Source organism: Tripterygium wilfordii, chromosome 4, assembly GCF_013401445.1.
Source record: "Tripterygium wilfordii isolate XIE 37 chromosome 4, ASM1340144v1, whole genome shotgun sequence".
Taxonomy (NCBI): domain Eukaryota; kingdom Viridiplantae; phylum Streptophyta; class Magnoliopsida; order Celastrales; family Celastraceae; genus Tripterygium; species Tripterygium wilfordii.
The window spans coordinates 8967037-8994642 of NC_052235.1; the positions used below are offsets into that span (position 1 = coordinate 8967037).

Genomic DNA, 27606 nt, shown 5'->3' on the forward strand with positions numbered 1-27606 from the left:
CTTGCGAAAGGAGGTGTTAGGTCTCTTTCTGCCCATGTTTGGCTCAACGAGGTCCCACCTGAACTACTTTCAGTGGTGGACAAGGATCGAAATTTGGGCTTTAAGACGAACTCCCCTGAGCAGTGATCTTTACTCTCTCTCCTTGTCTTTCTCTGTTTGATTTTTGGTTGTTCGGTTTTGCTTCGTCTTCCCAATGGGAAGAGAAGAGTTCGGTTGTTTTTTTCTCTGTGTTGGCTTTGCCCTCAGGTCTAAGACCTTTCAAAAAAAAAAAAAACTATGAGTCAAGTCCAGATGATCAACTTGACCAAATGCTGCCAACCCATGAGCCTATAGCGGTCTATTTTGGGCAATGGCCAATGAATTGGCCCATACACTAAAGGCTCTATTGATTCTCTAATTAATTATCCAAAACTTTTATCTTATTTTCTTAACGAGAAACTTATTAAACACCACATTGGATACATACATGATAAATTTCAGCTACGTGAATCTCCCTACTGCACATCCACCATACAATTTATAGGCCTTGCTCAAAAGAATGAATCTAAAAAAATTTGCACAGAGTTTGACCTAAAACTATGGCTGGCAAAACAAAATCGGTTCCGGGTCGAATAACAACGCGTGTTTATAAAATATTTATATGTCTGAACCCTAACCGGGATTGGCTTTTGGACATACTTAATTGACTATACATAGATTGGTTTAAATCCCGACAAGTAAATTAGAACGTATAACTTATTTTCAAACTTGATTTAATCGAAATTTTACCACCCCTAGCTAAAACCTGTTTTTTTTTTGCAAGATTTAATACAAATCCTTTTACGTGAGCTCACATAATTTTATCCAATCTGTTACATATGCATTTGGTGGTCCAATTGATGTTCTCTCTTTTGGACATGGCAGCCAAACTACTGGTTTACATTTAGGCATGTCGACAAATAGTCGTTCGTATTCGATGCACACAAAAGAATCAAGAGATAAACCTTGAAGCGATGATCACGAAACACACGTTTCTCATTACAGACACGGACTGCAACAGCTCCACTCGTTCATAATTCGCACTATTCATTCATTACACCATCCACACAAAGTCACAAACAACTGAATAAACAAAAAAAAAACTCAAAACATGTTACTCCTTCCCTCACCATTACTCCACTACTTTCCCGCCAATTTCAAGTCCAATTTTCTCCCAAAACACTCGAAATCCTTCACAATCTCTCTCCGCCCACCGCTCTTTTCCGTCTCCGCCGCCGGACGTGAGGTGGACACGTTCACCGAGAAATCCGGATACCTATTCAAGCTCAGCGCCAGCGAGGTTGAGTCTCTCGCCGAATATGATCCCAAAAAGATCGCTGCAATTTATAGGAGGAAGCCTTTGGTTCTGGTTCGCCGGCTCTTCCAGATTGGCACCACATTTGGGAGATGGTTTGGGCAGCGATACATCGATAACCTCATGGAGAAATCGGAGGAGATGTTTGAGGTCAGAATATTTATTTAATCGAAGGTTTACTTTTGATATATATACATGGTTATGTTGCAGAAGCCTGTGTATCTGTCTCTCAGCTTTGCTAGAAGTGTGTGCGGTTGAGTGTGCTGTTTGAAAATTGATCATCGTTGCGGTCGATGGAAGCTTCTATGTAGATAAATGAGAAATTGGAAAAATGGGACGCCTAAACGTATTTCTTAGTCCTGAGATGGTTAGGACTTGGGACCCAAAATGAAAGACAAAGGAGTTGACAATGATGCTATTTACTTCCAGTTTATGCATTCTCCTCCTATTTTGTACATTTTTTTTTTCGCATGTGTTTTCTTTAATAGTCCTGTTGAGTGTATCATATGCAATGCCCATTCATTGGTGTAGTTCCATCTTTTCCTTTGCAACTGTGTTTTTCAATAATCTAATACTGCCATCCTTCAGGTTGTTATTCATTCTCTCATGCAGAAGTTTAATTGTATGTTAAAAGCTCTTGTGAATCTCAATTTCAACTGACATATGAATAATATCTAGCAAATTTTCATATGCTGTCTTGTAGATAAGAGCTGCGGAGCTTCGAAGAATATTAGTAGAACTTGGCCCGGTACGTCGTATTATTAAGCTTAGGGCATTAACACTTTCACATGCTCATCATTCTTTCAAAATCCAAGTATTATTTTTCCCTAAGGTGTTCCACTAGTATATTGATTAGCTTTAGGATTTTGGACTCGGGGAATGTGCATGGGTATTTTGCTTATCAGCGAAACTTTCTTGGTTTATGTCTAAACTGTTCATTCAGGTATAGAAATCATGGCAAAATGTAGTTGCCAATGATTTTTTTTTTCTGAAGGACTTGAGAAAATTTAAGTAGTATCATTTTTGCTGGACAATACTCGCGTACCAAGGTACATTCTATGGGCATTCACTCACAAGAAGAAAGTTAGTAATAGTATCAAAACGGTATTTTCTTTTTGCTAGCAGAAGATCACTTTATATAGATGATATTGAGGCACTATGGTCTTCAATAATATGTTCATTTTTTTTTATCTATTATTCTATTTTCTGTAGGCATACATCAAAATTGCTCAGGCTGTTTCTTCGCGACCAGTGAGTTGTCTTATTCTCTCAATGACATTTTACACTTGGTATCTTCTATAGTTCTGTTTATCTGATTCCAATTGGGTTTATCTGCTGCTTCATGAAGTCCTAAATGACACTTCTCATTACCATGATTTTTTTTTTCTAATTTCAAACTGTGATAAGGTTATTGGAAAATATTTTTTAGAAAAAAGGCTGTCGACCGAAAACAAACAACTTTTTGACATGTTCTACACTTCTACTTTTACACGGTTGATAATCTACTTCTATGTTCATTTGACTGCATTTTGCTGCTTAATTTAGTTCACTGATTGGAAGAAATGCCCATCTGTAGTGCACTCACTGCTGCAACCTCTTTGGACCATTTAGTTATGGAAGAGTAGATGACTACATATGGAATTATTCATAATTTCTTAGAATTCTTAGCCAGAAAATTTTGTCTCTTATGTTTGAGGGATGTTTTATGGAATTGTCAATAATCCATAATGTAGTTTGGGTCGTCGGTGATGGTTAATGTTTAAACTCAATCCTAATTTTGTTGTGCCATCCTGACAATGATTAACAGACACTTGTGCTTTAGGGGAAATGTTTGCATAAGAAGTGACAAAGGCATTAGATCATTATTGTTGCGAGTTCATAATGTGTGACAGTATTGAACATTGTTGTCCTTTTTTTGTCTCATCCATCCTTTAGACCTTTTAGTTGTTTTCTTGTTTTTGTGAATGCGTAGGGTTGCTGGGTTATGTTCCACGACATCTTAATGACTTGGGAAAATCTTTTGATTTTTAATTTTTTATAATGCCTCAAATGAGTTGTAAAGTTGAATTTTCTTTTGGTGTTACAGAGGGAGTAAAATTCTCAAATTAATAAGGTGATAGCGCAAAGCGCCTTCTGATTTGCATGCTCATTTTTTTTTTTTTCATATAATATGGTACTTGTCTGTAATAATTGCAATTGTATTTGGTAGTATAACATCAAGATGGGACATGGATTTAGTTGACATGTAATACTAGTTCAATACCAAGATATCTCCTTGTAGGACTTGATACCACCATCGTATTTGGATGAACTTTCACTGCTGCAAGATCGAATTACCCCATTTTCTACAGAAGTTGCTTTAAATATGATAGAAAGAGAACTTGGATTGCCCGTGGATAAGCTTTTCTCAGAAATTTCACCAGAGCCTGTTGCTGCAGCATCTCTTGGTCAGGTATACCCTCAGTTAACAGTTTCTCTCTGCACATTTAGCTGCCAAAAGAAAAAAATAATAATTCTTGTCATGAACTAGGGTGTTGTTTGTTTCTAATTTAAGATCATTTGCTACTTATCTGTTTCTCTTTCTATTTATTTTATTCTGCGGAGCAATTCCATTCTGCCCTACTTCTCCCGTGTCTTGATTAGGTTTATCAAGCTAAGCTCCACAGTAGTGGGCAGATTGTTGCTGTTAAAGTGCAGAGGCCTGGTGTACAAGCAGCGATTGCTTTAGACATATTGATCTTGCGTTTTATAGCAGGAGTGATTAAGAAAGCAAGAAAATTTAACACTGATCTTCAGGTAAATGTTGAATCATGCTAAACTGAGATCCACATGTCCAATTCACAAACCCTATTCGCTGTTGACTTAGCTGGTACTAACTACGATACTCGACTCTTAATACAGGCAGTCGTTGATGAATGGGCATCAAGTCTATTTCGGGTATATATTAATTTCCTTACTTATTGAATAACTAGAAACATGAGTTCTTTTCAGAAGAAAAATAGCACAGAAAATACAATGACATGGTGTAGTGTAGAACACTTATTCTTTGTTAAATATTATTTTGATGTTTGTGGGAGTATTAAGAAACTATTGATGCGCTGATAAAGGTTCTGTTGTTTCTGGTTGATCTGTCTTCCATCATCTACCTTACAAAATGATTCACAGTTACTGATCAGAAACTAATTCAGTTTTCTTTGGTTTCTTATCAGTAACTTTAGTTCGGTGATTTCTTGATGCTTATATCTTTGTACCTACCCAGAAAATTACATGGACATCCCCAAAGTGTGGTGGTTAGATATTATTGCGGTATGAACAATCCACCTCTAGGATGCTTTCATATGATTGACGAGATACTCATAAAGGACTGTGTGCTCATAATTTTTTTTTGTAATGAGATAACTGTTTGCCCCTGGCACCAGGTAAACCCCTTGATCCTCGGAAGATCATAATATTTGTTTTTGCCAGAGTAACTTTGTCAATCAATATATTCCTTCACTTCGTTAGCAAGTGCATTTTCTAGTGCAGCTTGAAGTTCGTGTGCAATTCCTGATGAACTACAAATGGGGGGATAGATTCTTGAAATGCAGAAAAATATTCTGGTTCAATCCATTAGTCATTGAGATAAAATGATTTGAGTTGAGTTGCCTTAGGCTGCACCATGATTATCAGCTTACTAGTTTTTTTTCTCCTCAGATCCACTCTTTATTCTCTGCAGATATGGTCATTTGATGTCATCTTACATGTAATTTTTATTTAGGATGACAACTTTATAGGGTGTTTAAAATGAACGTGAGAAGGCTTTGTACTTAGATTCTCATTAGAAATTTGAAACGACAATGTCAAAATCAAAACCAAATTAAGAAATCCAACATGCCCGCTACTGGAAAAACAAATAGAAACAACAAAATATGGAAATATGTACTCCCTGATACTTCTGTGTGCTATGTGCATCTACTAGAACAAAGTATTCATATTTTTTTGATGAATTAGAGAGATCTTTTCTACAAATGGTTACCTCAGTGAATATATTTTCCATAAATAGGTTGTTGTTGCCAATCCTAATTGATTTCACGTTCTTTCTGCCTATAAAAATAATCTATTATTTGTTTGTTTGCTTTTTCCTTTTTTTTTTCTCCCCATTTAGTCTGGCTGTGTAGGTTATTGCCATTTTGTTTTTAAAACTTGCTTATTACTGCACCTTTAGATGGTTAATATTGTTGTCAAATTTGCAATGCTAACCATAAAACATGTCCATCCTTATACCTTTTTCCCCCTATCGTGGGAGAATTTTCTTAGAGATTCGTATTGATTACAGGTGAATCACATTTAATGCAGGAGATGGACTATAAGAAAGAAGCAAATAATGGACGCAAATTTAGGTGAGTTCGTGATACAGTTAGACGTTAACTATAGCGAGTAATAATATTTTTTTCTGGGCTCAGCATTATCTCCTCACCCCCCCCCCCAACATCCCTCTTCTTTGTAAACTTCGATATCAAGTGGTCAGTTGAAGCAATTAGCAAATCCACCTGGAGCTTGGACCTTGCCTTTTCCCTTCTCCCATAGAAGATGAAATGCCAAAAGAGTAGAATCTTCTTTTTCAATCTGGTAATGTGTATGACTGAAGGATATTAATATTGTTGAAATATAAAGCAGCTCTGAGCTTTTTTCATATGCAGTAAATTTTCTGATAATCTTGCTAAGGCGTTGGAGCATACTGTCTTGTTTTTAATCTCATCAAATTCTTTGGTTGGGAATTTATTATTATTTGGTGATATGTATCATGTACCACAAGCATGCTAGAAACATTTTCACACAACATGTTTGCGTACATTCTTGAGCAGAGAGCTCTATGGTGGCATCCAAGATGTTTTGGTTCCAGAAATGTATGCAGAGTTGACCACTCGTAGGGTTCTTGTCATGGAATGGGTTGAGGTATATTCTGCTTTATCTTTTTGTATCTATAAATCAAACATCTTTTGTTGGCCACTTACAAATACAGTTTAGCATTACTTTCACGTAGTGATTATGGGATGATAATTATGCAGCTGGCACAGGCTTCTTTATCCATTTGTTACCCCCAGCCTCGAACAACCAAAATAAAGAAAATGTGCACTAGAAATGCTCTGAAGAAAATTTTTAAAAATGGCTGTTAGAATTGTGCAAAATGTATATTTCTTCTGGAGGTTACTATGGTAAGCTTTAGTTTCTACCTTTCACTGTTTATATTATATAACTGTGAACATATGAAAAAACGAGGATAAAAATACTTCTCTTTAACATTTTCTGTGGGGGATTTGGTGGTTGTCATAGCATAACTGTTAGAGGCAATCATCATCAGCGCTTAGGCTACTTTAGTCTATGAAAAGGAATGTAGACATACCATATCTCTCCTTCTCCCCAACAGTATGAAAATACTCTCTTTTCTTAATGCAAAAGAGACATTATAAGACTAAGAAAAAACAAGGACCAAGAGAAGAGAGATCACATCCAAAGCTCACCAAAGGACCTAGCGATAGGCCTTACCTAAACTAACATCATGAAGGAAGTTATTACAATATCAAGAAAACTATAGTTTTACATTAGCAATCCAGTTTTCTAAGAATTGATTCTGTAAAGCTTCTTTATCAGAAAATATTCTGTTCCTTCACATCCATAAAAACCAGCAGCTGACCATATGTAAGCTTAGCAGAAATCTTCCTTTAGTTCTTTTTATACCCAACCAGCCCCATGCCATAAACCCTAACACCAAGCTATTATTAGAGGTCAATTGATCTCACTCAGGTGCCAAATAGTGCTCCCAATCCGTCTTGTTCAACAGTTCAAGAGAAACGAAGAAAGATGTGGTTAATTGCTTCTGTCTCTATTTTACACAAATAGCATCTGTTGGCAAGAGTGATCCCTCTTTCTGATGGGAAGTTTGTTGTAATAAGATCTAACGGGAAAAGTGTTGTCTTGAGATGGATTCCAGGATATGTTATCTTCCTGACTGATGTTGACTTCTTGAACATACAAAAGCTGCCAAGAACTTATGCCACAGCCAAATGACTCGTTTTAACAAGGACAAAACTTCAAAACCCAACAAAATTGTTCTGAGATTAAGGATGTGCTCAAGATCAGCCCCGCACATCACTAAGGAGTCAAATGCATATAAAATAAATGAGGATTGTAATCAAGTTGTCGTACCCTTATTTTGCTTCACTAAGGTATAAATTACAATACCCTCCATGAGGCAAAATGTGAGGACAACAACCCGATTTTCCTCACAAAATGCACCTTTCCTTCACAAAGATATCATCAGCGTATACACTTTGCTTACAATTTAGATAACTGATGTTACTTTCCTTCTGGAGATTGAAGTAAACTAGTTTTTAAGATCCTTTAGTTGCCAGCGTATGTCATTATTTCCTGAAGGGTGAAGATTATGTCCTTTATCTATTTTTGTCTAGTTGTTTCTTATCTTTTCTCTTTTGTGATTGTTGTAGGGGCAAAAGCTATCTGAAGTGAAAGACCTTTACTTGGTTGAGGTATTGTGAAACTAATTGGACTGCCCGGCTCTTGAATTTATTACAGAAACCTAGATCTTTCAATTGTGTGGTGAAATTGTATATCTGTTTCCTTGTGCTGGATAGATTGGAGTTTACTGCTCATTCAACCAACTTTTGGAGAACGGGTTCTATCATGCTGATCCACACCCTGGAAACTTCCTTCGCACATATGATGGGAAACTAGCTTATTTAGGTACTATTTTAACTTTAATAAGTTGGCAGATAAGTAAGGCTTTCTTTTCAGTGAGCGTTCTACTGATTTCTAGGCTCCCCAGTAGATTATTTTGCTTGGAATTAACTCATGATCTATCTAAAATGGGTAATACAAGAATACACATGCATATAGCACACCTATTGACATATTTAATTCTTTCACCCTATTTCTTCTTCGGCGTGTATGGAAATCCTGGACTTTATGTGTAATTATCTTCCCTGATTTGTAGCATATTAGTTAGGGATTTGATTGTATTATTATCTCCTAATATTAGGAGTGTAATCTTTTAGTTACCTTATTAGTTACTTGTTGTAATATATATTAGGAGACACACAGTGTAAATGAATACAAGCAATAAAACAGAGAAACATATTCCTGTTTACAGTGTGCAATACACCTATCTCTGTTTAATATAGAGAATCATTAAACGAAGACTTGAATTCCCTGATATTCTTCCTTTTACTTCTTTCTGTGCTTGGAAACTTTAATATATTCACATATTAGTAGGCAAGGTTGTAGAAGCAAATTTTCCCAGTCAATAACAACTAAAAGATTAATTCTTTTCTTATAATATTTGCATAATACTTTTCTTGGTGAGGTTGGTCAGTTTCTTTTAACTACCATATTTTTTTCCCATATGCTGTTTGGAACATAAGCTGGAGTTATTGTTACTCAACAGCCTGCCTGCAGTATGTTCAAGTGACCTAATCTATTATCTTCTGTGGCTTTATAGTTGATCAAGCAACCACTTAGACTTAGAATTAGAGGTAGATGAAAGGTGGGACATAGAGGATGAGTTGGAAGAAGAGAGTGAAGGCTATGAAACAAGATACCAATAGGATACCAGTGGGAAAAGAATGAGTACTTGTTTGAATTGCAATGGTTAGTTCTTTGATTGATGGAACAGCAGGACCAGAAGACACGCTATAATGTTGCTGTCAGGCTGAAGTAGAGTTTGTATGAGATGAGTGGATCTTGCAATCAGAGAGTATAGGCAATGGAGGGAGCGAATTGGATAACAGAGCTGCTGAGGGAAAGACAATTATCAGTAGCTCTTGGGGCATAATATTATGGTTTTAATTGAGAAAAAATTGCCATTGGCACTAGAGAGACAGCGATTAAGACTATATCATATGTTAACTTTCACATGGTGGTAATAGCAAAGGAAATTGCATTTTGTTGATTGAGCATCCAAGTTATTAAACTCTGGCCCAGATGGTCTGCTAACATGGTCATGAAAAACCACAAGGATGAGGCAATGGAAAAATGTACCAAAAAAGAGAGCTTTTGGATAAATTGTAACAGGATGTAAGAACATCTTCACTTCAAAACCACTTTGAAATGTTCATATGGAACATGGGAGCATTAGTGACATTTAATTGGTGACGATTTTTCCTATCAAAGTAACCCATGTTGCTAAGGGCTATCGGTGCAAGGATCTCATAGATAATGCTCTTTTCAGCAAAGTATGCGGCAAATTTATGATCCATTTTTTTTTGGGTTTTCGAACAAAAGAAAAAAACTCTTGCCATTGAAATGTGTCTTAAAGACATGAAAATTTAGAATTACTTTCCATAAAAAAAAACCATGTCAGAATAATAGTAAAATGTGTTGGCTTCAGATAGATACATGATTAACAGATCTAAGGGGAAAGGATATATGATGCTATGTCCTTAGTTTTAAGTTTAAAGTCTCATATTCTGTTGGAAAAACTTGCATAAGACTGACAACATTATTTTATGAGCCTTAACCTCACATAATTGAGGGGCTGTTTCCAGATTTTGAACCTAGTTTGTGGTGAAGCAAATGTAGCACTAGGCCAAGGGCTTGCCCTTGACGAATTAAGGAGCTTGAGTAAACTATGGTATTCTCTTTGTAAATTCCTTAGGAGTCTTTATGCATTTCATTGTATCCTTAGGTTCTTTTTCTCAAAATTTTTTTTCCTTATTCTATTTCCTACTTGTTTTGTAACTTATCTATGGTTCTACTTATTCAACTTGTCATGAATACAATATTTATTCCCTTTTAAAATTAACTTTTGAAGTCTTCCATGAACAGATTTTGGAATGATGGGTGAATTTAAACAAGAGCTTCGTGATGGATTTATAGAAGCTTGTCTCCATCTTGTGAATCGTGATTTTGATGCCCTGGCTAAGGACTTTGTTACTCTTGGGTATTTACTGAATGCCTATCTTCACTGATTGAAAAAAGTTATTTTCCTTTATCTTGGTACTTAAGAGGATTGTTTGCCTTACAGGCTTCTTCCACCAACTGCGGACAAGGAAGCCGTTACAAAATCTTTGACAGGTTTCATATCCACGTCTTCATTAGCTTGAATTTCCAAAGAGTCACATTTTCCGATGATGTGATCTTTATATTTTGGAGGGTCTATTTGTAATGTCACCTGCTTTTTTCATCCGTAGGCATCTTTCAAGATGCTGTTGCCAAAGGAGTAAGCAATATAAGCTTTGGGGATCTTTTGGGAAACTTGGGAGCTACCATGTAAGTTGTTCTTGTGCCACTTATATCTCTATCAAAGAAATAGTGTAAATGCTTACAGAATTGCAGTCGCAGTTTAGTAGTGAAATATGCACCTTATGGACTTGAGTTCTTTATATTTAGCATTTTAGCCTTCCAATCTATACTACTTACGGTAGCAACATTTAGAATTTATACTTTTTGCCACAAGGCACCAAATTAAAAACAAAATGTAAAGGACAAACTTAAAACTAGTTCATTAGAGCTACACTACTGTAAATATAACACCGATATTTAATTTCATTATGCTACATGGCACTTTATAAAATAAAAAAAAAACTTCTTAATCATCATGTGTTAGAATCTTTAAAATTTATAATTGTCCACCCATTATGTGTATTGCGTGGGATCCTGACATGTTTAGTTAAAACTGCTGCTTAAAAGTCAAAAAACAAGTGGTTAGTAAGTCAAAGTCATGGGAGATCAGAATAGATTAGCTGATCTTAATTTTTTTGTCAGTAGTTTAACAAGATCAAAACAAACTGTTGATGGTCAGTACCTCCATGTTTCCTTATTACCTTGTCTAAAATGTTTCTTGGAATTAGTCCAGCCCATTGGATTGCTGCGGCCCATTTTTGCGAGGTCATGGGCATACTCTTTGGCTGAACAATGAACCTTGCTGGGTGTCCATACCATTGAACATGGTAGCATATGTCTCATCTTCTAGCTTTAAACCAGATGAGCCATCCATCTTGTCAAGAGTGAATCAATGTGAAGAGTGTAGTGGTCCACCTGACTTGCCTGTGGGTTAGTGAGACTCGTACGTAAACTTCATTGCATAAATTGTCTTCATAGTTCTTCATTTCTATTCACCAAGTCTGCTCTTGGGTACCCATAACTTGAGCACACATGATATAATCTCTTCCACTGTATCACTGGATGAACCTTTTATGTAGTGCCTTTTCTACTTTCCATAGTTTGTACGCTTTTGAAAAGCTATTCCAAATGGCTCAAAAAAAGAGTAGCAATCTTTTTTAGTGCCTTGGGGCATCCATCTGTCACAATCTTATGCCCTTTTCACTCAAGATTATGTTAATTGGTCGCAAAATTCTAGGACATTTGCCCCTTTCCTATGAAAAAACGTAGTTCTCAAGCCATTAAATAAATTGGGCAAGCAAAGACTCAGTTAGTACCCATTTATCCATAAGCAAAGGATTGTACCTTCCTGGAAAATTGAGAAGGTAATTCACTAGAATAAAATATCCTTCCTATCTTAATTTTTATGTTTTCCTATTTTTCGTGACTAAATGCATTTTCTGATGAAAATCCCTTAACTTGATGCCTCTAGCAACTCTAGCTCAAACCCTTGTCTTCCAAAATATCAATTGACTGTGGCAGCTGCCTTAGTAGAAGGGCCTGGAACTTGATTTGGTGATGGAAAGTTCATGCTTTCTTCGCCATCTTTTTTGTTTCTGCAAATTTCCCTGGTCTCACTATAGGAAATACTCTTTATCTATGATAACAGAGAGCAAATTGTTTATTTCTCTATCTTGCAATACGAACAAAGATTACTAGAGTATATAGAGAAGCCCAACACATGAAATATACCAAAGTACCCCTTCTAGACTAAAATATACAAATACACATATGCACATCTCTAACACCCCCCCTCAAACTCAAGGTGGGTCAAACACCGAGAGTTTGCCAATGAGAAGCTGATGATGAGAAATAGTGTGAGACTTCGTGAAGAAATCCGCCAACTGTGCAGCAGAATAAGTGAAAGGTAGTGAAAGAACATCTGACAAAAACTACTCACGAACAAAGTGACAATCAATCTCAATGTGTTTCGTCCGCTCGTGAAAAACAGGATTGCTGGCAATATGAATAGCACTCTTGTTGTCACAATGCATTGGTGTTGGTCCAGAAATATGAACACCCAAGTGACTAAGAAGACGACGAAGATGAACAATTTCCTTAGCTGTAGTGGCCATAGCACGATATTCCGCCTCTGTGCTTGAAAGGGACACTACATTTTGTTTCTTGCTGCGCCAAGAAATAAGAGAGTCACCAAGAAACACACAGTACCCTGTAATAGAGCGACGAGAAGTAGGATCACCTGCCCAATCAGCATCTGAGTAGGCTTGAAGAGTGAGAGGCGAAGATGATGATAAGAACAGGGACCGAGTCATAGTCCCACTGAGATACCTGAGAATCCGGAGGAGAGCACCATAGTGAACTGAGCTGGGAGCAGACATAAACTGACTCACAATACTCACAGCATGAGCAATATCAGGACGAGTGATGCATAAGTACACAAGCTGACCAACAATCTGCCTGTAGCGAGTCGGATCTGGAAGAGGCTGACCATCAGTCGGACGGAGCTTCACATTAAGCTCAAGAGGAGTGTCAACACTGCGAGTATCTGAGAGAGCAGCCCGATGGATGATGTCGGAGAGATACTTCTGCTGAGACAGCAGAATGCCATGATCAGAACGAGTGATCTCAAGACCAAGAAAATACCTGAGAGAGCCAAGATCTTTCATTCGAAACTGAGACTGATGGTGTCGCTGAAGATACTGAATGGCAGCGGTATCATCATCTGTAATGATCATATCATCCACATACAACAACAGAATCGCCCGCCCTTGTGGAGATAACCGAACAAAGAGAGAGTGATCCTGAGAACTCTCAATAAATCCAACCTGAGTCACCACCTGACGAAACCGCTCAAACCATGCCCGAGGAGCTTGTTTAAGACCATAGATAGCCCGACGAAGGCGACAAACATGCTGAGGAGGAGTCCTAAGACCAGGAGGGGGCTGCATGTAGACAATCTCGGAAAGATCACCATTGAGAAAGGCATTCTTCACATCCATCTAAAGAAGAGGCCACTGACTAACTGCAGCAACTGCCAATAAAGTGCGAACTGTAGTCATCTGAGCAACTGGAGCAAAAGTCTCATCATAATCAATACCATGCACCTGAGAGAAACCTCGAGCAACAAGACGAGCCTTATAGCGCTCAATGGACCCATCAGGGCGACGTTTGACCCGGTAAATCCATTTGCAAGCAATAGGCCTAACACCAGCAGGAAGAGGAACCACATCCCAAGTCATAGTCTCCCGAAAAGCCTCAAACTCCTCTGCCATAGCCTGCTGCCACTGAACTGATTGAGATGCCTCACGGTATGAGCTAGGCTCAGACTCCGAATGAATAGCAGTAAGAAAAGCAGTAAACTGAGGAGCATAAGTAGAAACAGAACTATAACCATACCTCTCCACAGGGCGTCGCTCGCGCTGAGGATAGCGAAGTGCAGAAGGATCCATACTAGCAGGGGATGGACAGTTGGTCGAGGAGGATGAGGTAGTATCAATACTAGTAGAGGGGACGTAGTCAAGATCACGAGTGTAGTGAAGAGCAGTGTTTTGAAAACCGGACCGGACCGGCCGGTCGGACCGGTCCAACCGGTGACCGGCCACTTGTCCGGTCCGGTTGAGGTGTCAGAACCGGTGATTGGTGAACCGGGATATTTCCGGTTGAACCGGCCGGTTCTTCGGTTGAACCGGTCAGAACCGGACCGGTTTTGACCGGTTCGGTCATTTATTAATGTTAATAAAATATTTTTGAAATTTTGTTACTTGTAGGGTTTGAACTCATGACCTTTTGTTCATTAAAAAAGGTTTTAACCACTAGGCTATGAGATTTTTTTTGTTTAAAATGGTACTTTATTTGAATATATTGTATTTTTATGAAGTTTTCTTACATATTATATGCATATAATATAAATATATATATAAATAATTCATTACATTAAAACCGGTTCGAACCCGGTTTGAACCCCGGTTGAACCTTTGAACCGTGAACCGAAGACTTTTCCGGTTTGATGACCGGTCCGGTTTTAAGAACCTTGGTGAAGAGGATAAGGAGTAATAGCAGAGGAAGGAGGAGGAGGATCAAGTGCAGTAGGAAGGGGATCAGGTGCAATAGAGGAGGAGGAAGATGGAGGATCAGGCTCAGTGGGAGCAGAATCCAAAGAAACGGGAATATCTAGAATGGAGGTAGAGGAAACAGGAGGAGAGGAAGGAGAAATGTCCGGAGTGGGTGAGGGCGGAAGCGTAAGAAATGCAAGATCCTGAGATGTCGAGGAGAAATAAGGAACATCCTCAAGAAAGGAGACATGACGAGAGATACAGACGCGCCTAGTCAAGGGATCATAACAACGATAACCCTTGTGTTCAGCACTGATACCGAGGAGAACACATCTGGCAGAAACAGGGGACAATTTGGAACGTTCAGGAGGAGATAATAGGACAAAACCAGTGCAGCCAAATGTGCGAAGACGAGAGTAGTCAGGCGGGGAGCTAAATAGTCGCTCATGAGGAGAGATACGACCAGGAAGAACTGAAGAGGGAGTAATGTTGATGAGATTGACGGAAGTGAGAACAGCCTCAGCCCAGTAAGAACGAGGCACAGAAGCCGAAATGAGAAGCGCCCGAGTAGTCTCTAGAATGTGTCGATGCTTCCTTTCAGCAACACCATTCTGCTCATGTGTGTGAGGACATGAGTGCTGAAAAATGGTACCGTGAGAAGAGAGCAACGCGCGCATACTAGAAGACAAGTACTCGAGAGCACAATCAGAGCGGAGTGCCTTGATGCGTCGACCGAACTGGGTGAAAATCATAGTGGTAAAGCGCTCATACACAACGAGAATCTCAGAGCGATGTTGTAAGAGATAGACCCAAGTATAGCGAGTAAAGTCATCAATAAAGGAAACATAATAACGATAACCACAAATAGAAGGGAGAGGTGCAGGGCCCCAAATATCTGAATGTAATAGATCAAAAATACTAGAAGTTTGGGATACACTGGGGGAAAAAGGAAGTGTTGTAGCTTTAGCAAGCTTACAACCAAAACAAGGACTCAAAGCAGTAAAAGGACTACGACCGAGAGCTCCAGACAGGGAGAGACTCTTCAGTCGTGACTCAGAAATATGTCCTAATCGTCTATGCCAGATATCAGGAGTAGGAGAGGCAAGACCACAAAAACTGGGACGTAAGGAGGGAATGTGGAGAGACTGGAGATGATATAGGCCACCCACTCTACGACCACTGCCAATCACCCGGCTGGTAGACGGATCCTGCACACGACAAGAAGAGGGTGTGAATAAAACATCATAGCCAAAATCACATATACCACCGACAGAAATAAGGTTCATGCTCAACTGAGGAGCATGAAGAACAGAGGGTAGAGAGAGATGGCCTGAGGGCTCTGAGGTGGTAGTAATGGAGCCAGCCTGAGAGACTCTCAATGGAGAACCATCAGCAGTGTAAATAGAGGGAATAGGAGGTGCGGGACTACAATCAGTCAATAGTGAGGCATCCGAGGTCATATGATGGGAGGCCCCGGAGTCAAAAATCCAAGTACGAGACATACCAGTGGCTGAAAAAGCAGAGGATGCAGGAGTGCTACCAGTGCTGGAGGGAGCAGTCATCTGCTCAAGACGCTGCTGATACTGCTGAAACTGTTGGAACTGCTGAATATCAATGGGAGGCATAGCAGGAGCAGGAGAAGGAAGGGCAGGAGTAACAGCCGCAGCAATGGAAGTGGAGGCGCGGCGGCCACGACCACGAGGTCCAACACGACGCTCGGGGTGAAGCTTCCAACAGTCAGCCACAGTATGACCGGGCCGCATGCAATGAGTGCAAGTAGGACGACCAGATGATGGTGAATGAGCTGTGGAAATACCAGAGGGTGCCACAGCAAGAACACCAGAAAAACTAGAGGGTGCGGGAGGTGACCTAACACCACCTAGTAGACGAAGACGAGTCTCGTCAGCAACTAACTCTGCTACGGCAGTCTCGAGACTGGGAGGTGGATCACGATGAATAAGCTGACCAACCAGAGGACCAAACTCAGGGCGAAGAGCCATCAAAAACTCATACATGTGACGCATATCCCAAAAAGCCACATGAGTAGCAATATGACTGCCAGTAGGGAGAAAGACCTCCAACTCACGCCAAAAACCACGCATGTGCTGGTAGAACTGCTGGATAGAGCGATCATCCTGACGAGCACCAGCAGCCTGAGTAAGAAGAGAATACTGACGAGCCCCACTGCGCTCAACAAAACGGGCAGTAAGAGACTTCCACACAACATGAGCAGATCGAGTAACCAGATCAGGTCGGAGAGCCGGATCGAGAGACTCAATCAGATAACTGGAGACTCGGTTAGTCCGAAGACTCCAAGCAGCTAAAACATCAGCAGGACAATCAACGGGTGGACCATCCGTGAGATATGATAAGAGCCCACGGCCAAACAAGGCATTACGAACCGTGGCACTCCAAGTAGGCCAGTCACCGGCGGAGCTAAGCCGAAAATCAGTCGAAGTGGGAAGAAAATCCCGAGGAAGATCAGAGGTGGTCAAACCAACGGTCGTCGATGATGATGAGAGTGCCGTAGTAACAGCCGAGGTCGACAAAGACCGAGTGGCAGAGGAACCAGTCCCCGTCAAAGGTGGAAAATCAGCACCAAGAGTTGCCATCAATACAAACTACAATTTCAAAAATTTCTGTAGGGACTAAACTGTAAGTTCAGAAATCTGGAGGGACCAAACTGCAATTTCAAAAAACTTCTGGAGGGACCAAACTGCAATTGCAGAAATTTGGAGGACCAAACTGCAATGTCAGAAAGCTGGAGGGACCAAACTGCAATTTCAGAAATTTGGGTTGCGCGTGGGCCGAGAGAGCTGGTGGCAGAGAGAGCTGGTGGCAGAGAGAGCAGCGAAGGCCGAGAGAGGTGAGAGTAGTGGTGCAGGGCAGATAGCTGGTGGGCAGAGAGAACTGGTAGAGCAGTAGCGGTGCAAGGCAGGTAGCTTGCCGGAGATGGAGAAGAGCGCCGCACAAAATTAGGTTGTAGGAAAAAAAAAAACCTTAGCTGGATACCATGATAACAGAGAGCAAATTGTATATTTCTCTATCTTGCAATACGAACAAAGATTACTAGAGTATATAGAGAAGCCCAACACATGAAATATACCAAAGTACCCCTTCTAGACTAAAATATACAAATACACATATACACATCTCTAACAATCTACAAATGAGATTGGGCCTAAAATTGATCCTCAGTGTATACAATGAAACCTTTTCACAACTTATACAAAAATGAATTCTCAACATAGAGCCTGACCCTACTTGCCGTATATGAATAGATATGCAATGCTAATCGCTTAGCCATGGAAACCATCAATAGTCGTGTTCTAACTTTTATTCATAGTTGGTATATGTGCCAATCTCATTGCTGTTGAGCTATACTCAAGGGATAAATGTACAAAATGCTGCAAAGTGCATTTTACAAGTCAAATGATCATCTTCTGTCTTCGGGATCATAATTATTCCCTTTGTCCTTGTGCTTAGCTTCTAAATCTTAATATAAGAAGGAAAATAGTAAGCTCCACAAGCATAATACTGGATAGGTAGGTGTAGATCAATTAATATGTGGGATTGTGGGACCAAGTGTTTAATTGTATGATGAGAAAACATTCCTAGATGAAGCTTATTTCATCAAAACTAGTGATAATGATGACCAAAATAATCTTTTAACAATGATAAGAAACTATCGTATTAGTCATCAACCTTCCGCTAGCATCACTAGCAAGTCCGACATATCCCACATACGAACTTCCTATGTGCACCTGTAGAATGAGGGCTCACTTTAAACCAGCAAGATGGGAAGGGAAAGACTAGCTTTGTAATTATTGACTGTTGGTTTCCCAGATGCACGTTTTGTTCATTTTGTAGTTTCCTTACATTTTGCTTCCCCAATTACCATTGGGATATTCAATACCAAAATATATGATTTCTAATGGCTTTGCTCTTAAGGATTCAGCATGCATCAGAATAAAGTTAAAGCTGTTTATCTACTTATTCATTCTATTGTCTGCTTCTGGATTCAATTGGTTAAATTAGCATTGTCCAATTCTGTTGTTACCTCCGTGGAATTAAATTAACTACTATTGAATTCTCTTGCTACTTCCATGGCATTCTTGATTTACTCCATGGTTATTATTGGATAAATAGTCACCTTTAGTTTATTCCATATCTTCTACTGAGCTAGAACCTGATTATCAGAAATCTAGAAAACTCGTTATTGAATATAGTTAATAAACACAAACCTGTGCAAAACATAAAATACAAATTAAATCTCAACCTCTTGAGTTTTCCCTTGGAGTTTTTACTTCCTAAGGTAAAAGTAAACAACACCAGTGCACAAGGCTCCCTCAGTGGGGGAGGTCAGGAACAACCAAGATGTACGCAGACTTACCCCCACATAATATGTGGAGGGTTTGTTTCTAGGAATTGAACTTGTGACCTCTAGGTTCCACCCCTGCAACTCTACCAATGAACCACATGTTTGCCTGTAGTTTTTTCTTCCTAATCTTGAAGATAACTGGAATACCTCAAATACTTACAGCCTTTCATTCTCCTAGTTTGAAAAAGTAATATTTACTCCTCAATTGATAGAAAGTCGTATGTATATTTTTCATGAATGGTTTGCTATAGGAACGAGAAATTCTGGTTCTCTGGTATTTGTAATTTCAAGTCTTTTAATTTAGCCTTCTTGTAACTCATCTTTCCGCACCACCTTGGTGCTCAAATAATATATTTTTTTCATTCAAAAGAAAATGTGTAGGAAGTTAAAAACTGGTAGGGAAAGGAATAGTTATGAAAAGTACAAAGCAGTCAAACAATAAGCTAAGAAAATTATAGGAGAGGCACGTCATAAAGCATATACTGAGTTATATAACAAGTTAGATACAAGAGAGGGAGAAAAAAATATTTATAGGTTAGCTAAAACACGTGAAAGGAAAACTAGGGACTTAAATCACGTAAAATGCATCAAGAATATAGATGATAGAGTTTTAGTGAAAGACATAGAAATTAATGAGAGGTGGAGACATTACTTCAATGAATTGCTTAATGGTGGGCACATAGGAAGCATTGAAAATCTCCATCTCTCGAGAAAATAGGAATTTGTTGTATGTAAGACGTATTAGGGAGACTGAAGTGAAGGGAGCCTTAAGGAAAATGAAAGGGGGTAAAGCCATGGGACTGGATGGAATTCCAATTGAAGTATTGAAGTGCGTAGGTGATGTAGGCATAGTATGGCTCACTAGGTTATTTAATCGTAGGATGCATGATGAATGGAGGAGAAGCACTATAGTGCCCATATACAAAAACAAGGGTGATATCCAAAGTTGTAATAATTATAGGGTCATCAAACTTATGAGCCACACATTAAAACTTTGGGAGAGAGTTGTGGAACGGAGATTGAGATCGTTATCCACGATATCCGGAAATCAATTTGATTTTATGCCGGGACGGTCCACAACGGGTGTGATATTTCTATTAAGGGGACTTGTAAAAAAATATAGACAAAAGGAAAAAGACCTCCATTTAGTATTTGTAGATTTGGAGAAGGAATATGATAGGCTGCCTAGGGAAGTAATGTGGTGGATTTTAGAGAAGAGAAAAGTCCCGACTAGCTATATCACTATAATTGAGGATATGTATGAAGGAGCCGTAGCTTGTGTTAGGACTACTGGAGGAGTTACAGGGGAGTTTCCTATCACGATAGGATCTAGGAAGCACGGACACTTCCCATATGAAGCCGTCTTGATGTCGGACACTTGTCGGACACCGACACGCCTCGGACACGTGTCTTGGCCGTGTCATGCTTTTTTTGAGTTTTGTAATAGGACATGGCTGGACACGCCGTGTCCTCTTTTTTTACCTTGTTCTGCACTTTCTTCCGTTAGAGTTTAATAAAGCACTTGTGGGCCCACACCTTTTCTTCTACCAGAGTTTAAAAAAACACTAATGGGCCCATACTTCTTTTGTTAGAGTTTAATAAAGTACCACTGACCCACTCCTTGTCAATACTATTTGAAAATAACACTACAAAAACAGGATAAGAAAGCACTACTGGGCCCACTCCTGAACTCTTTTTTTTTTTTATTTGTTTACCCTTAATAATTTGAAGAAACTAATAAAACTAGAAACTATATATAGTCAAATTGAATTCAAAAGTACATATATTAAAATCAAACATTATTCTATTCAAAAACAATTGTTTATGTTAATTATTTTATATATGATTTATATATTATATATATATAATATATATATTTTATGTATACGTGTCCTAGGCGTGTTCGTGTCCTATAAAATTTGAAATTCCCGTGTCGGAGTGTCCGTGTCGTGTCCCGTGTCCCGTGTCCCGTGTCCGTGTCCGTGCTTCCTAGGATAGGATTACATTAGGGGTCGGCACTAAGTCCGTTCTTGTTCGTTATAGTGATGGATGAACTCACATGACATATCCAAGGTGAGGTACCTTGGTGTATGTTGTTTGCGGATGATATAGTTCTAGAGGATGGGACAATATTGGGAGTTAACTCAAAACTTGAAATATGGAGGCAAACATTAGAGTCTAAATGATTTAAACTAAGTAGGAATAAAACATAATATATGAAATGTAAGTTTAGTAAAGTAGGCAAGGGAACGAACAAGCAATTAAACTAGATGGGAGAGAAGTAGGCTTTTAAATATCTTGGATCGATTTTCCAAGAAGATGGAGACATAGGTGATGATGTAGTTAATAGGATTAAAAATGGGTGGAGTAAGTGGAAGAGTGCATCTGGGGTGTTATGCGATCGGAGAATTCCCTTAAAGTTGAAGGGAAAATTCTATAGGTCAGGTATTCGACCTGCAACGATGTATGGTTCCGAGTGTTGGGCTATCAAGAGACAACATATCCAAAAAATGCATGTAGCAGAAATGCAAGTGCTTTGTGGGATGTGTGGTCACACTAGGAAAGATAGGATAAGGAATGAGATTATTAGATCTAAGGTAGGAGTAGCATCTATTGAAGATAAGTGATGAGAAAATCGTTTAAGATGGTATGGACATGTCCAACGTAGAGATAGCTGTGCGGCAGTGAGGAGGAATGAGAAAATTTGTATAGAAGAGAGTAGAAGGCGGTGAGGTAGCTGAAGTAATAAGAAATTATATGAGTTTAAAGGAGTGGATGAATGTATGATCCATGATAGAAATGAATGGAGAAAACAAATACATGTGGTGGATTTCCGATGATGTTCTCATAGACTCGTGTAGCCGATCCCAAACTTTTGTATAAAGGCTCGGATGATGATGATGATTCAAACTAAAATATATCTTTGTTTTTAGTAGCTACTGCTTCCATGCTTGTAATTGGCTTTAGTAATTAGTACCCAGTAGTACCCAGCTTTTAACTCATTAAGTAAAGGTAAAATAGTGCCTTGCGGAATTGACAATTGTTAATTGTCACTCTGCTTAACATAGCTGATATCTTGCTTGTCCATTGGCTGAGCAACATATCTTGCACTCAAATCTACTCCAAATCGTTATCCATATGTTATACCACGTCTAAGCCCATTTTTGAAGTTGATCCCAAGACCTATTCTAGAAATTGGTATGTGGTCAATGCACCTCCCCAACATATCCATATTTATCCAAATTTGAGTAGTTTTTATTATTTCTGAATGCATTCGGAACTTAACCGACACATAGCCGGCCATATTAGATGCAAATCCAAGTCTGATAGTAGCCCACTATGAATACGAGGACTTCTTTTGAAGTATCCTTACTCTTACAGCTATATATATACACACACTATATGCTTAGGTGTTCTTTTTAATTTTTTTTAGTGAGAAGAATGATGTTATGTTCATCATTTGCAGGTACAAGTTCAAGTTCCAGATACCTTCATATTTTTCTCTGGTCATTCGAAGGTTGTCATGCTTCTATAATGACATACGGTTCTATTTTGGTCAATGCTATTTAGAGAGAGTTGCAAATAATTATTTATTTAGGCTTGGCTCTCTTCTTGTGGTTGTGAATGTTTCCTCTTTAAAATCTTACAATACCTTCTGTCATTCTCAGTCTCGCAGTATTGGAGGGAATTGCTATAAGTTTTAACCCCAACTACAAAGTTTTGGGTAGCACATACCCATGGATTGCCAGAAAAGTACTTACTGATCATTCGCCTAAGCTTAGGTCTTCTTTACAAACTCTTCTCTATAAGGTGCGTCTACAAAGATTTTCTTTCAAAAAAATTATCCTTGTTATGAATGTAATATTTTCCCATGTTTTCAAAAAATTTGCCCACTTATTAGGAAGTTATATATATATTTATGTCTTAGTTTCAATTCCTTTATTTTGTCCTGCTAGGAAGGTGCTTTCAGAATCGATCGTCTTGAGTCACTACTAACAGAGGTGAGATTCCACCCCTCTTAACTCATGTTCATTTGGATAGTATGTTAATAAAACTTATGGCTGCTGTTCGTGAAATGAAAAGTTCCCTTCTCTCTCATTTTGTCTCAAGTGATTTTACAAAACTGATTGAATACTCCATGCATTACTACTTTATCTTCACTTCCTCAATAATTATTTCTGCAGATTGCCAGGTAGTCATTTGATAATTATGTTGTTATGACTGGAGAGCATTATATTTGGGACCTCCACTGGGAAAAAAAAAAAAAGAAGGGAAAAGAAGAGAGTCTTACTGTTTGCCCCTATCTATAAAGGGTAGCATTGGAATGCCCATGATATTGTCTTAGTCTTTCCCCAGGGAGATATCAATGTCGGTCTTCATAAATTGTTTACCACCTGGGCCTTTGAAGTTCTCGGCAGTATCATAGTATATATAATCAAATTGAAAATGATATACTATTTTTACATTCTTATTTTGAAATCTAATAATTTATTTTGAAGTCTGCTCGTGCCCGGGTGGAGAGGGCCTTGGTTGAAACCCAGAGGAAAAGCACTGATTCCAAGGTGATTATCAAGCAAATCGTAAACTTCACGCTAACTGAACAGGTATAGTGGTACTGCATCTACCTTTGATCTGACCCTGTAAGTTTGGATTCAATTTCTATCTCAAACTTTTGTTTGAAATATTTGCAGGGTAGCATTGTGAGGGAAATTCTTCTTGAAGAATTGGCCAAGGTAGGATTTTTGGTCCATTTAGTGCTCATATCTGTTTCCTAGCAATTCGGTTGACCCATAGGTGTTTCCTTGGTACAGTCTTTTGTAATGCTTCCACCAACCCTTGGAATTAGGATAGCTATGCCCATATTCCACTCTAACAAGATTTGCTATTAAGAAGAGCTTTATGGGAGCTCACTGCCCCATTTCATGCAGAATAGAGTGGACTCATTCATGAAAAACTTTTCATCGTAGAGGGCAAGGAATTTTGCCTCATCTTCAATGAACTGAATGATCTTACAAATGCAAGTCATTTTATTGAGCGAGTTTTGGGGAGAGGACAAGTAAGGTAGTGTGGAAAGCAGGCTTATGCCACAATTTCGTTCACAATAACTTAATAGAATTTTCGTATCTTGAAGCTGAAGAAACTTGTAGTTGCTCCCTTGGAATTTTTTTGGGTTGCACCTCCTTGGTGCTTTGAATATAATTCTTTTCCTTTCAAAAAAAGATATTATTCTTGAGTTGCATGAACTAGACTCCATCTGAGCGGCATGATTTTATAGGAATATGTTTTATGTAGGTGGATTGGGTCAAATATCTTCGTGTGTTATTCTCCAATAGCTTTGATGCTATTAGTAGGTAGCATTGTACAAGTGATCTCATAAAAAGTTGAACAGAATGGTTAGGGGCCAACCATTGAACTGGTGATGCTCCAGCTTCGGAGATCTAAGCAACAGATGAGCAAGACTTGTCTGCTGACTTCTCTCTTCATAACCTAATCACATGTCCTATCTCCAGTCCTTGATTTCTATACCATGCCGCATGAGACTTGCACCTAATCTGCGTAACCCAGTGATGTTGCGCAATAGTCTCTATGAATGTTGAAAAAATTGATTGCTAACTGAGCAATGATATGCTTTTAGAAATTGTTGGGTGATCTGACATTTGTCTACCGTAACCTGTTTTTGGACTCAGGTTTGGGGTGAATATAGTTCTTGGAGACTGTTTAGGTGGCAGATTTTGTATATTTCTTTGAAGCTGTGGGCAAACAACTATGGGACTGTGTTGGTTAGAATTGATGATAGTTAGAGTATTGTGGCTAGACGATCAAATCAATGGTAGTTACATGAAATTAAACACATCATAGGTCAGTTTAGGTGGTAATATTCTACTGAAGGATTTGGGGGTAGTGCTGATCCCACGCTCCAAATAAGCCCTGTGGAGCTTGATGGGACCTCCTGCTTGGTTTGCTCTCTGTCTTGCTCTGTTTTATCACTGTTTAACTTGAAGAAGAAAGATGCCAGATGATTTTGATGTCTTTGAATGAGTAGGGAGTCGCGGAATTCCTTCTTATGTTTTGCCTCATTTAACTGCATGAAGCCAAGATCTATTACCAATTATTGGATGATGCAATTAATTAATTGTTATAGACACGCAATGGTCGGGTCGGCACCCTATTTGAGATCAAACAAAGTGACAATGACTGTGATAATGTAAAAAAGTATATATAATTATTCTCTCTTTTTTAATTAATTGTTTTTCAAATTTATCGTGCAAATCATGGATCATGTTCCAAACTGTACCGATACACCTGCACAGGCATGACTAGTTTAAGTATCAGCATCTACTCAAGATTGCGAGATCTTTTGTATTCTTTATGGACATTCCTAAACTTTATGAGGATTTGAAGGTGGTGGATTAGCAATTGCTTATGTAAATTCTTTTTCCTGGGACTGAGATTAGAGCAACAAACACTAGTACATTTTTAGCCTCTCTTCCTCCTGCCTCTTTTTTTTCCATTTCCTTGTTGGTTTAGGGGATCAAGATCACCTGAGACTTCCTGGGCATGTCTCTGCACGTCTGCGTTTCGTGCTTCTGTACAAAGTCAGGGATATCATTTTATTTCCTTTACGACTCAATCCTGTTAATTTGGGAACATTACTTGTCTTTTTAATCTTATTCTTTCTCTATTTATGTTCTATTGTTTCTCTGCACTGGCATAGCCAGATGTCTGAAAACATAAGCATGCATATCGTCGCGATGGAGGAACAGATGTGCGATCAATTGCTAACTTTATAATTTGTCTTTTCTGAATATCTTCTCATAGTGCCTTTCAAAGCATTAATTGGACTGTAATGGGTGCTGCTCAATTAGTCAACCATTAGAATGGAAGATATCACAACCACGTTCCCTCAAAATCTTCTTCCATTTATCATTTTTAACATTTCTCAAGTTGCTTTCTGCAAATGGGTGCAGGGTTTGGATGCGTTAGGGGTAGCAACTCTGGATTCTGTAACTTCTGCTGCCTTTACAAGTATACCCTTTGCTGCTTCATTTTCATCGCCTTCAATGACTGAGGAAGACAGAATCAATTTGAGAACCTTCCGTCATCTTATGCTGTTGTTTTCAGGGTTCCCTTCTGGAAGAGCTGCAGCGGTAATTGTCTTAAACATTATTGCCAATAAAGAACTTAAACATTATAGAGAAGATTAGACTTTGAAGCTAGGCTTAAATTACAGCTACTTCTAGTTGTCAGGTGACAGGGTACAAAGTTGTCTCAGTGTTTATCGTAGTTTGTCATGTGAAATACACAATCCTGTTTCTGTTACTTAGAAGATTTATCTATTTATAGCATGAAGGGAACAAATTATACTACCGTTCTTCTAATGTAGACATATTTTACTCTTTTTTTTGGCGTAGCTCACATTTTCAATTTTTGTTGCAATTCGCATATCAGGAAGTCAAAGGAGATCGCTCCTATAGGAATCCCGAAAAATACACAGAGGAAGCCTCATTGACCTTTTATCTTCAATCAGTTCAGGAGATTATACCCATACTTTCTGTTATTCCCGAGGTATATTTTTGTTTATAATATGCATTATACAGACATATTTTAGGTGATCATATCAAGCATCAAAATGTATAATTTGGGCTCAAATTCACCATTATTTTACTGTATCATTTCAAGGAAGTTGTATTGCTAAAGGATGCATACATAAACAAATTTTCATGCAAAAATGCACGAGTATCCTGCTTGAGATTTGTTTGTAGTTTAGATTACAGACACATGAGAATCTCCAGTTTATTTTAGTATTTCAGATTTAAGGTGCCATATCAGATAAAATACTCATTATTGAAATCCAAAAGCTTAATGCTATGAACCAGAGTAGGTAAGAATTTGTTAGGTCTGCGGAAAAGTTCTTGTGATGGTGTTAAGAGGAGTTGTTCCTGTTGTTTGTCATGGGTGGTTGTTCCTGTAGTTTGTCATGGTCTATGTAATATGTATAGTATTTTAGGTTTTAGCCGACTCATTAGGACTTGAACGAGGGCAGGGTTGGAGTCCCCTATCATGCTAATAATAATAAATGACATCAACAAAAGTGTAGTATTTTAGGGTTAGCTGTGTTATTGAACCCCTATGTGCATAGTCTTCAAGTCCTAGGAAGATTTATTAGGAAGAGACTTCGCATAAACATTCATTATTTTCATTTCTCCATAATGCTTCTCTACTCATTACTTGGATTCCCTTTATTTTACTGACTAGAATTTGTGTTAAACACATGGCAGCTCCCTCCACAATCGCAAGAGCAACTGCTTCGTTTGCCAACGGATCTGGCTGGAAGATTAGTTTCCCGTGCCACTGCCAGGACAATCCGGAGAATGTTCCTTTGATGTGTCAATTAATGTTGGAGCAGGCTTTTGAGGTAATGATTCTTCTCTGATGGAAAGTTTACTGAATTAATAGTCCACATGAAAGATTCTTAATGAGGGGGAAGCAACGAGTTGGTTCAGCATGTGCAAAGAAGTACCCAAGTATGGTTGAACTTTTTGGTACATCGTCACGTAGTGTATCGCTATGTCTAACATTTTCGATTGTAAATTTATATCTAGCTGCATAGTCAGGTAGGTGGAAGAGGAAACATAAAGACTCAAAAATATGGCTGTAAAAGTTGAGGTACTCAGACAATTTTTGGCAGAGAATTTTACTGGTTTCTATTATTAAAGATTTTT

The 27606-nt window shown here is 38.6% G+C and overlaps 1 protein-coding gene across 1 annotated transcript; it reads left to right on the plus strand.

Moving 5' to 3' along the window:
* The first annotated feature begins 1001 nt into the window (after window positions 1-1001).
* On the plus strand, window positions 1002-27606 carry LOC119996783 (uncharacterized aarF domain-containing protein kinase At1g71810, chloroplastic). The gene is made up of 21 exons (XM_038843576.1): window positions 1002-1483; window positions 2037-2081; window positions 2546-2584; window positions 3615-3785; window positions 3977-4129; window positions 4235-4270; window positions 5669-5712; window positions 6178-6268; window positions 7819-7860; window positions 7966-8074; window positions 10154-10268; window positions 10353-10402; window positions 10519-10597; window positions 22350-22400; window positions 22552-22693; window positions 22840-22884; window positions 23383-23487; window positions 23575-23616; window positions 25852-26031; window positions 26333-26449; window positions 27163-27606. Exons 1-21 carry the CDS (start codon window positions 1130-1132, stop codon window positions 27265-27267), a joined length of 2115 nt encoding a protein of 704 aa, XP_038699504.1. The 5' UTR covers window positions 1002-1129; the 3' UTR covers window positions 27268-27606.

Excerpts from the sequence above, each read along its gene's own strand:
- LOC119996783 (XM_038843576.1), top strand. The coding sequence starts at position 1,130 with ATGTTACTCCTTCCCTCACCATTACTCCACTACTTTCCCGCCAATTTC. Across the intron at positions 6,269-7,818 it reads TTGTCATGGAATGGGTTGAG|GGGCAAAAGCTATCTGAAGT; the intron begins GTATATTCTGCT and ends TGATTGTTGTAG. Across the intron at positions 22,401-22,551 it reads TTTTCTCTGGTCATTCGAAG|TCTCGCAGTATTGGAGGGAA; the intron begins GTTGTCATGCTT and ends TGTCATTCTCAG.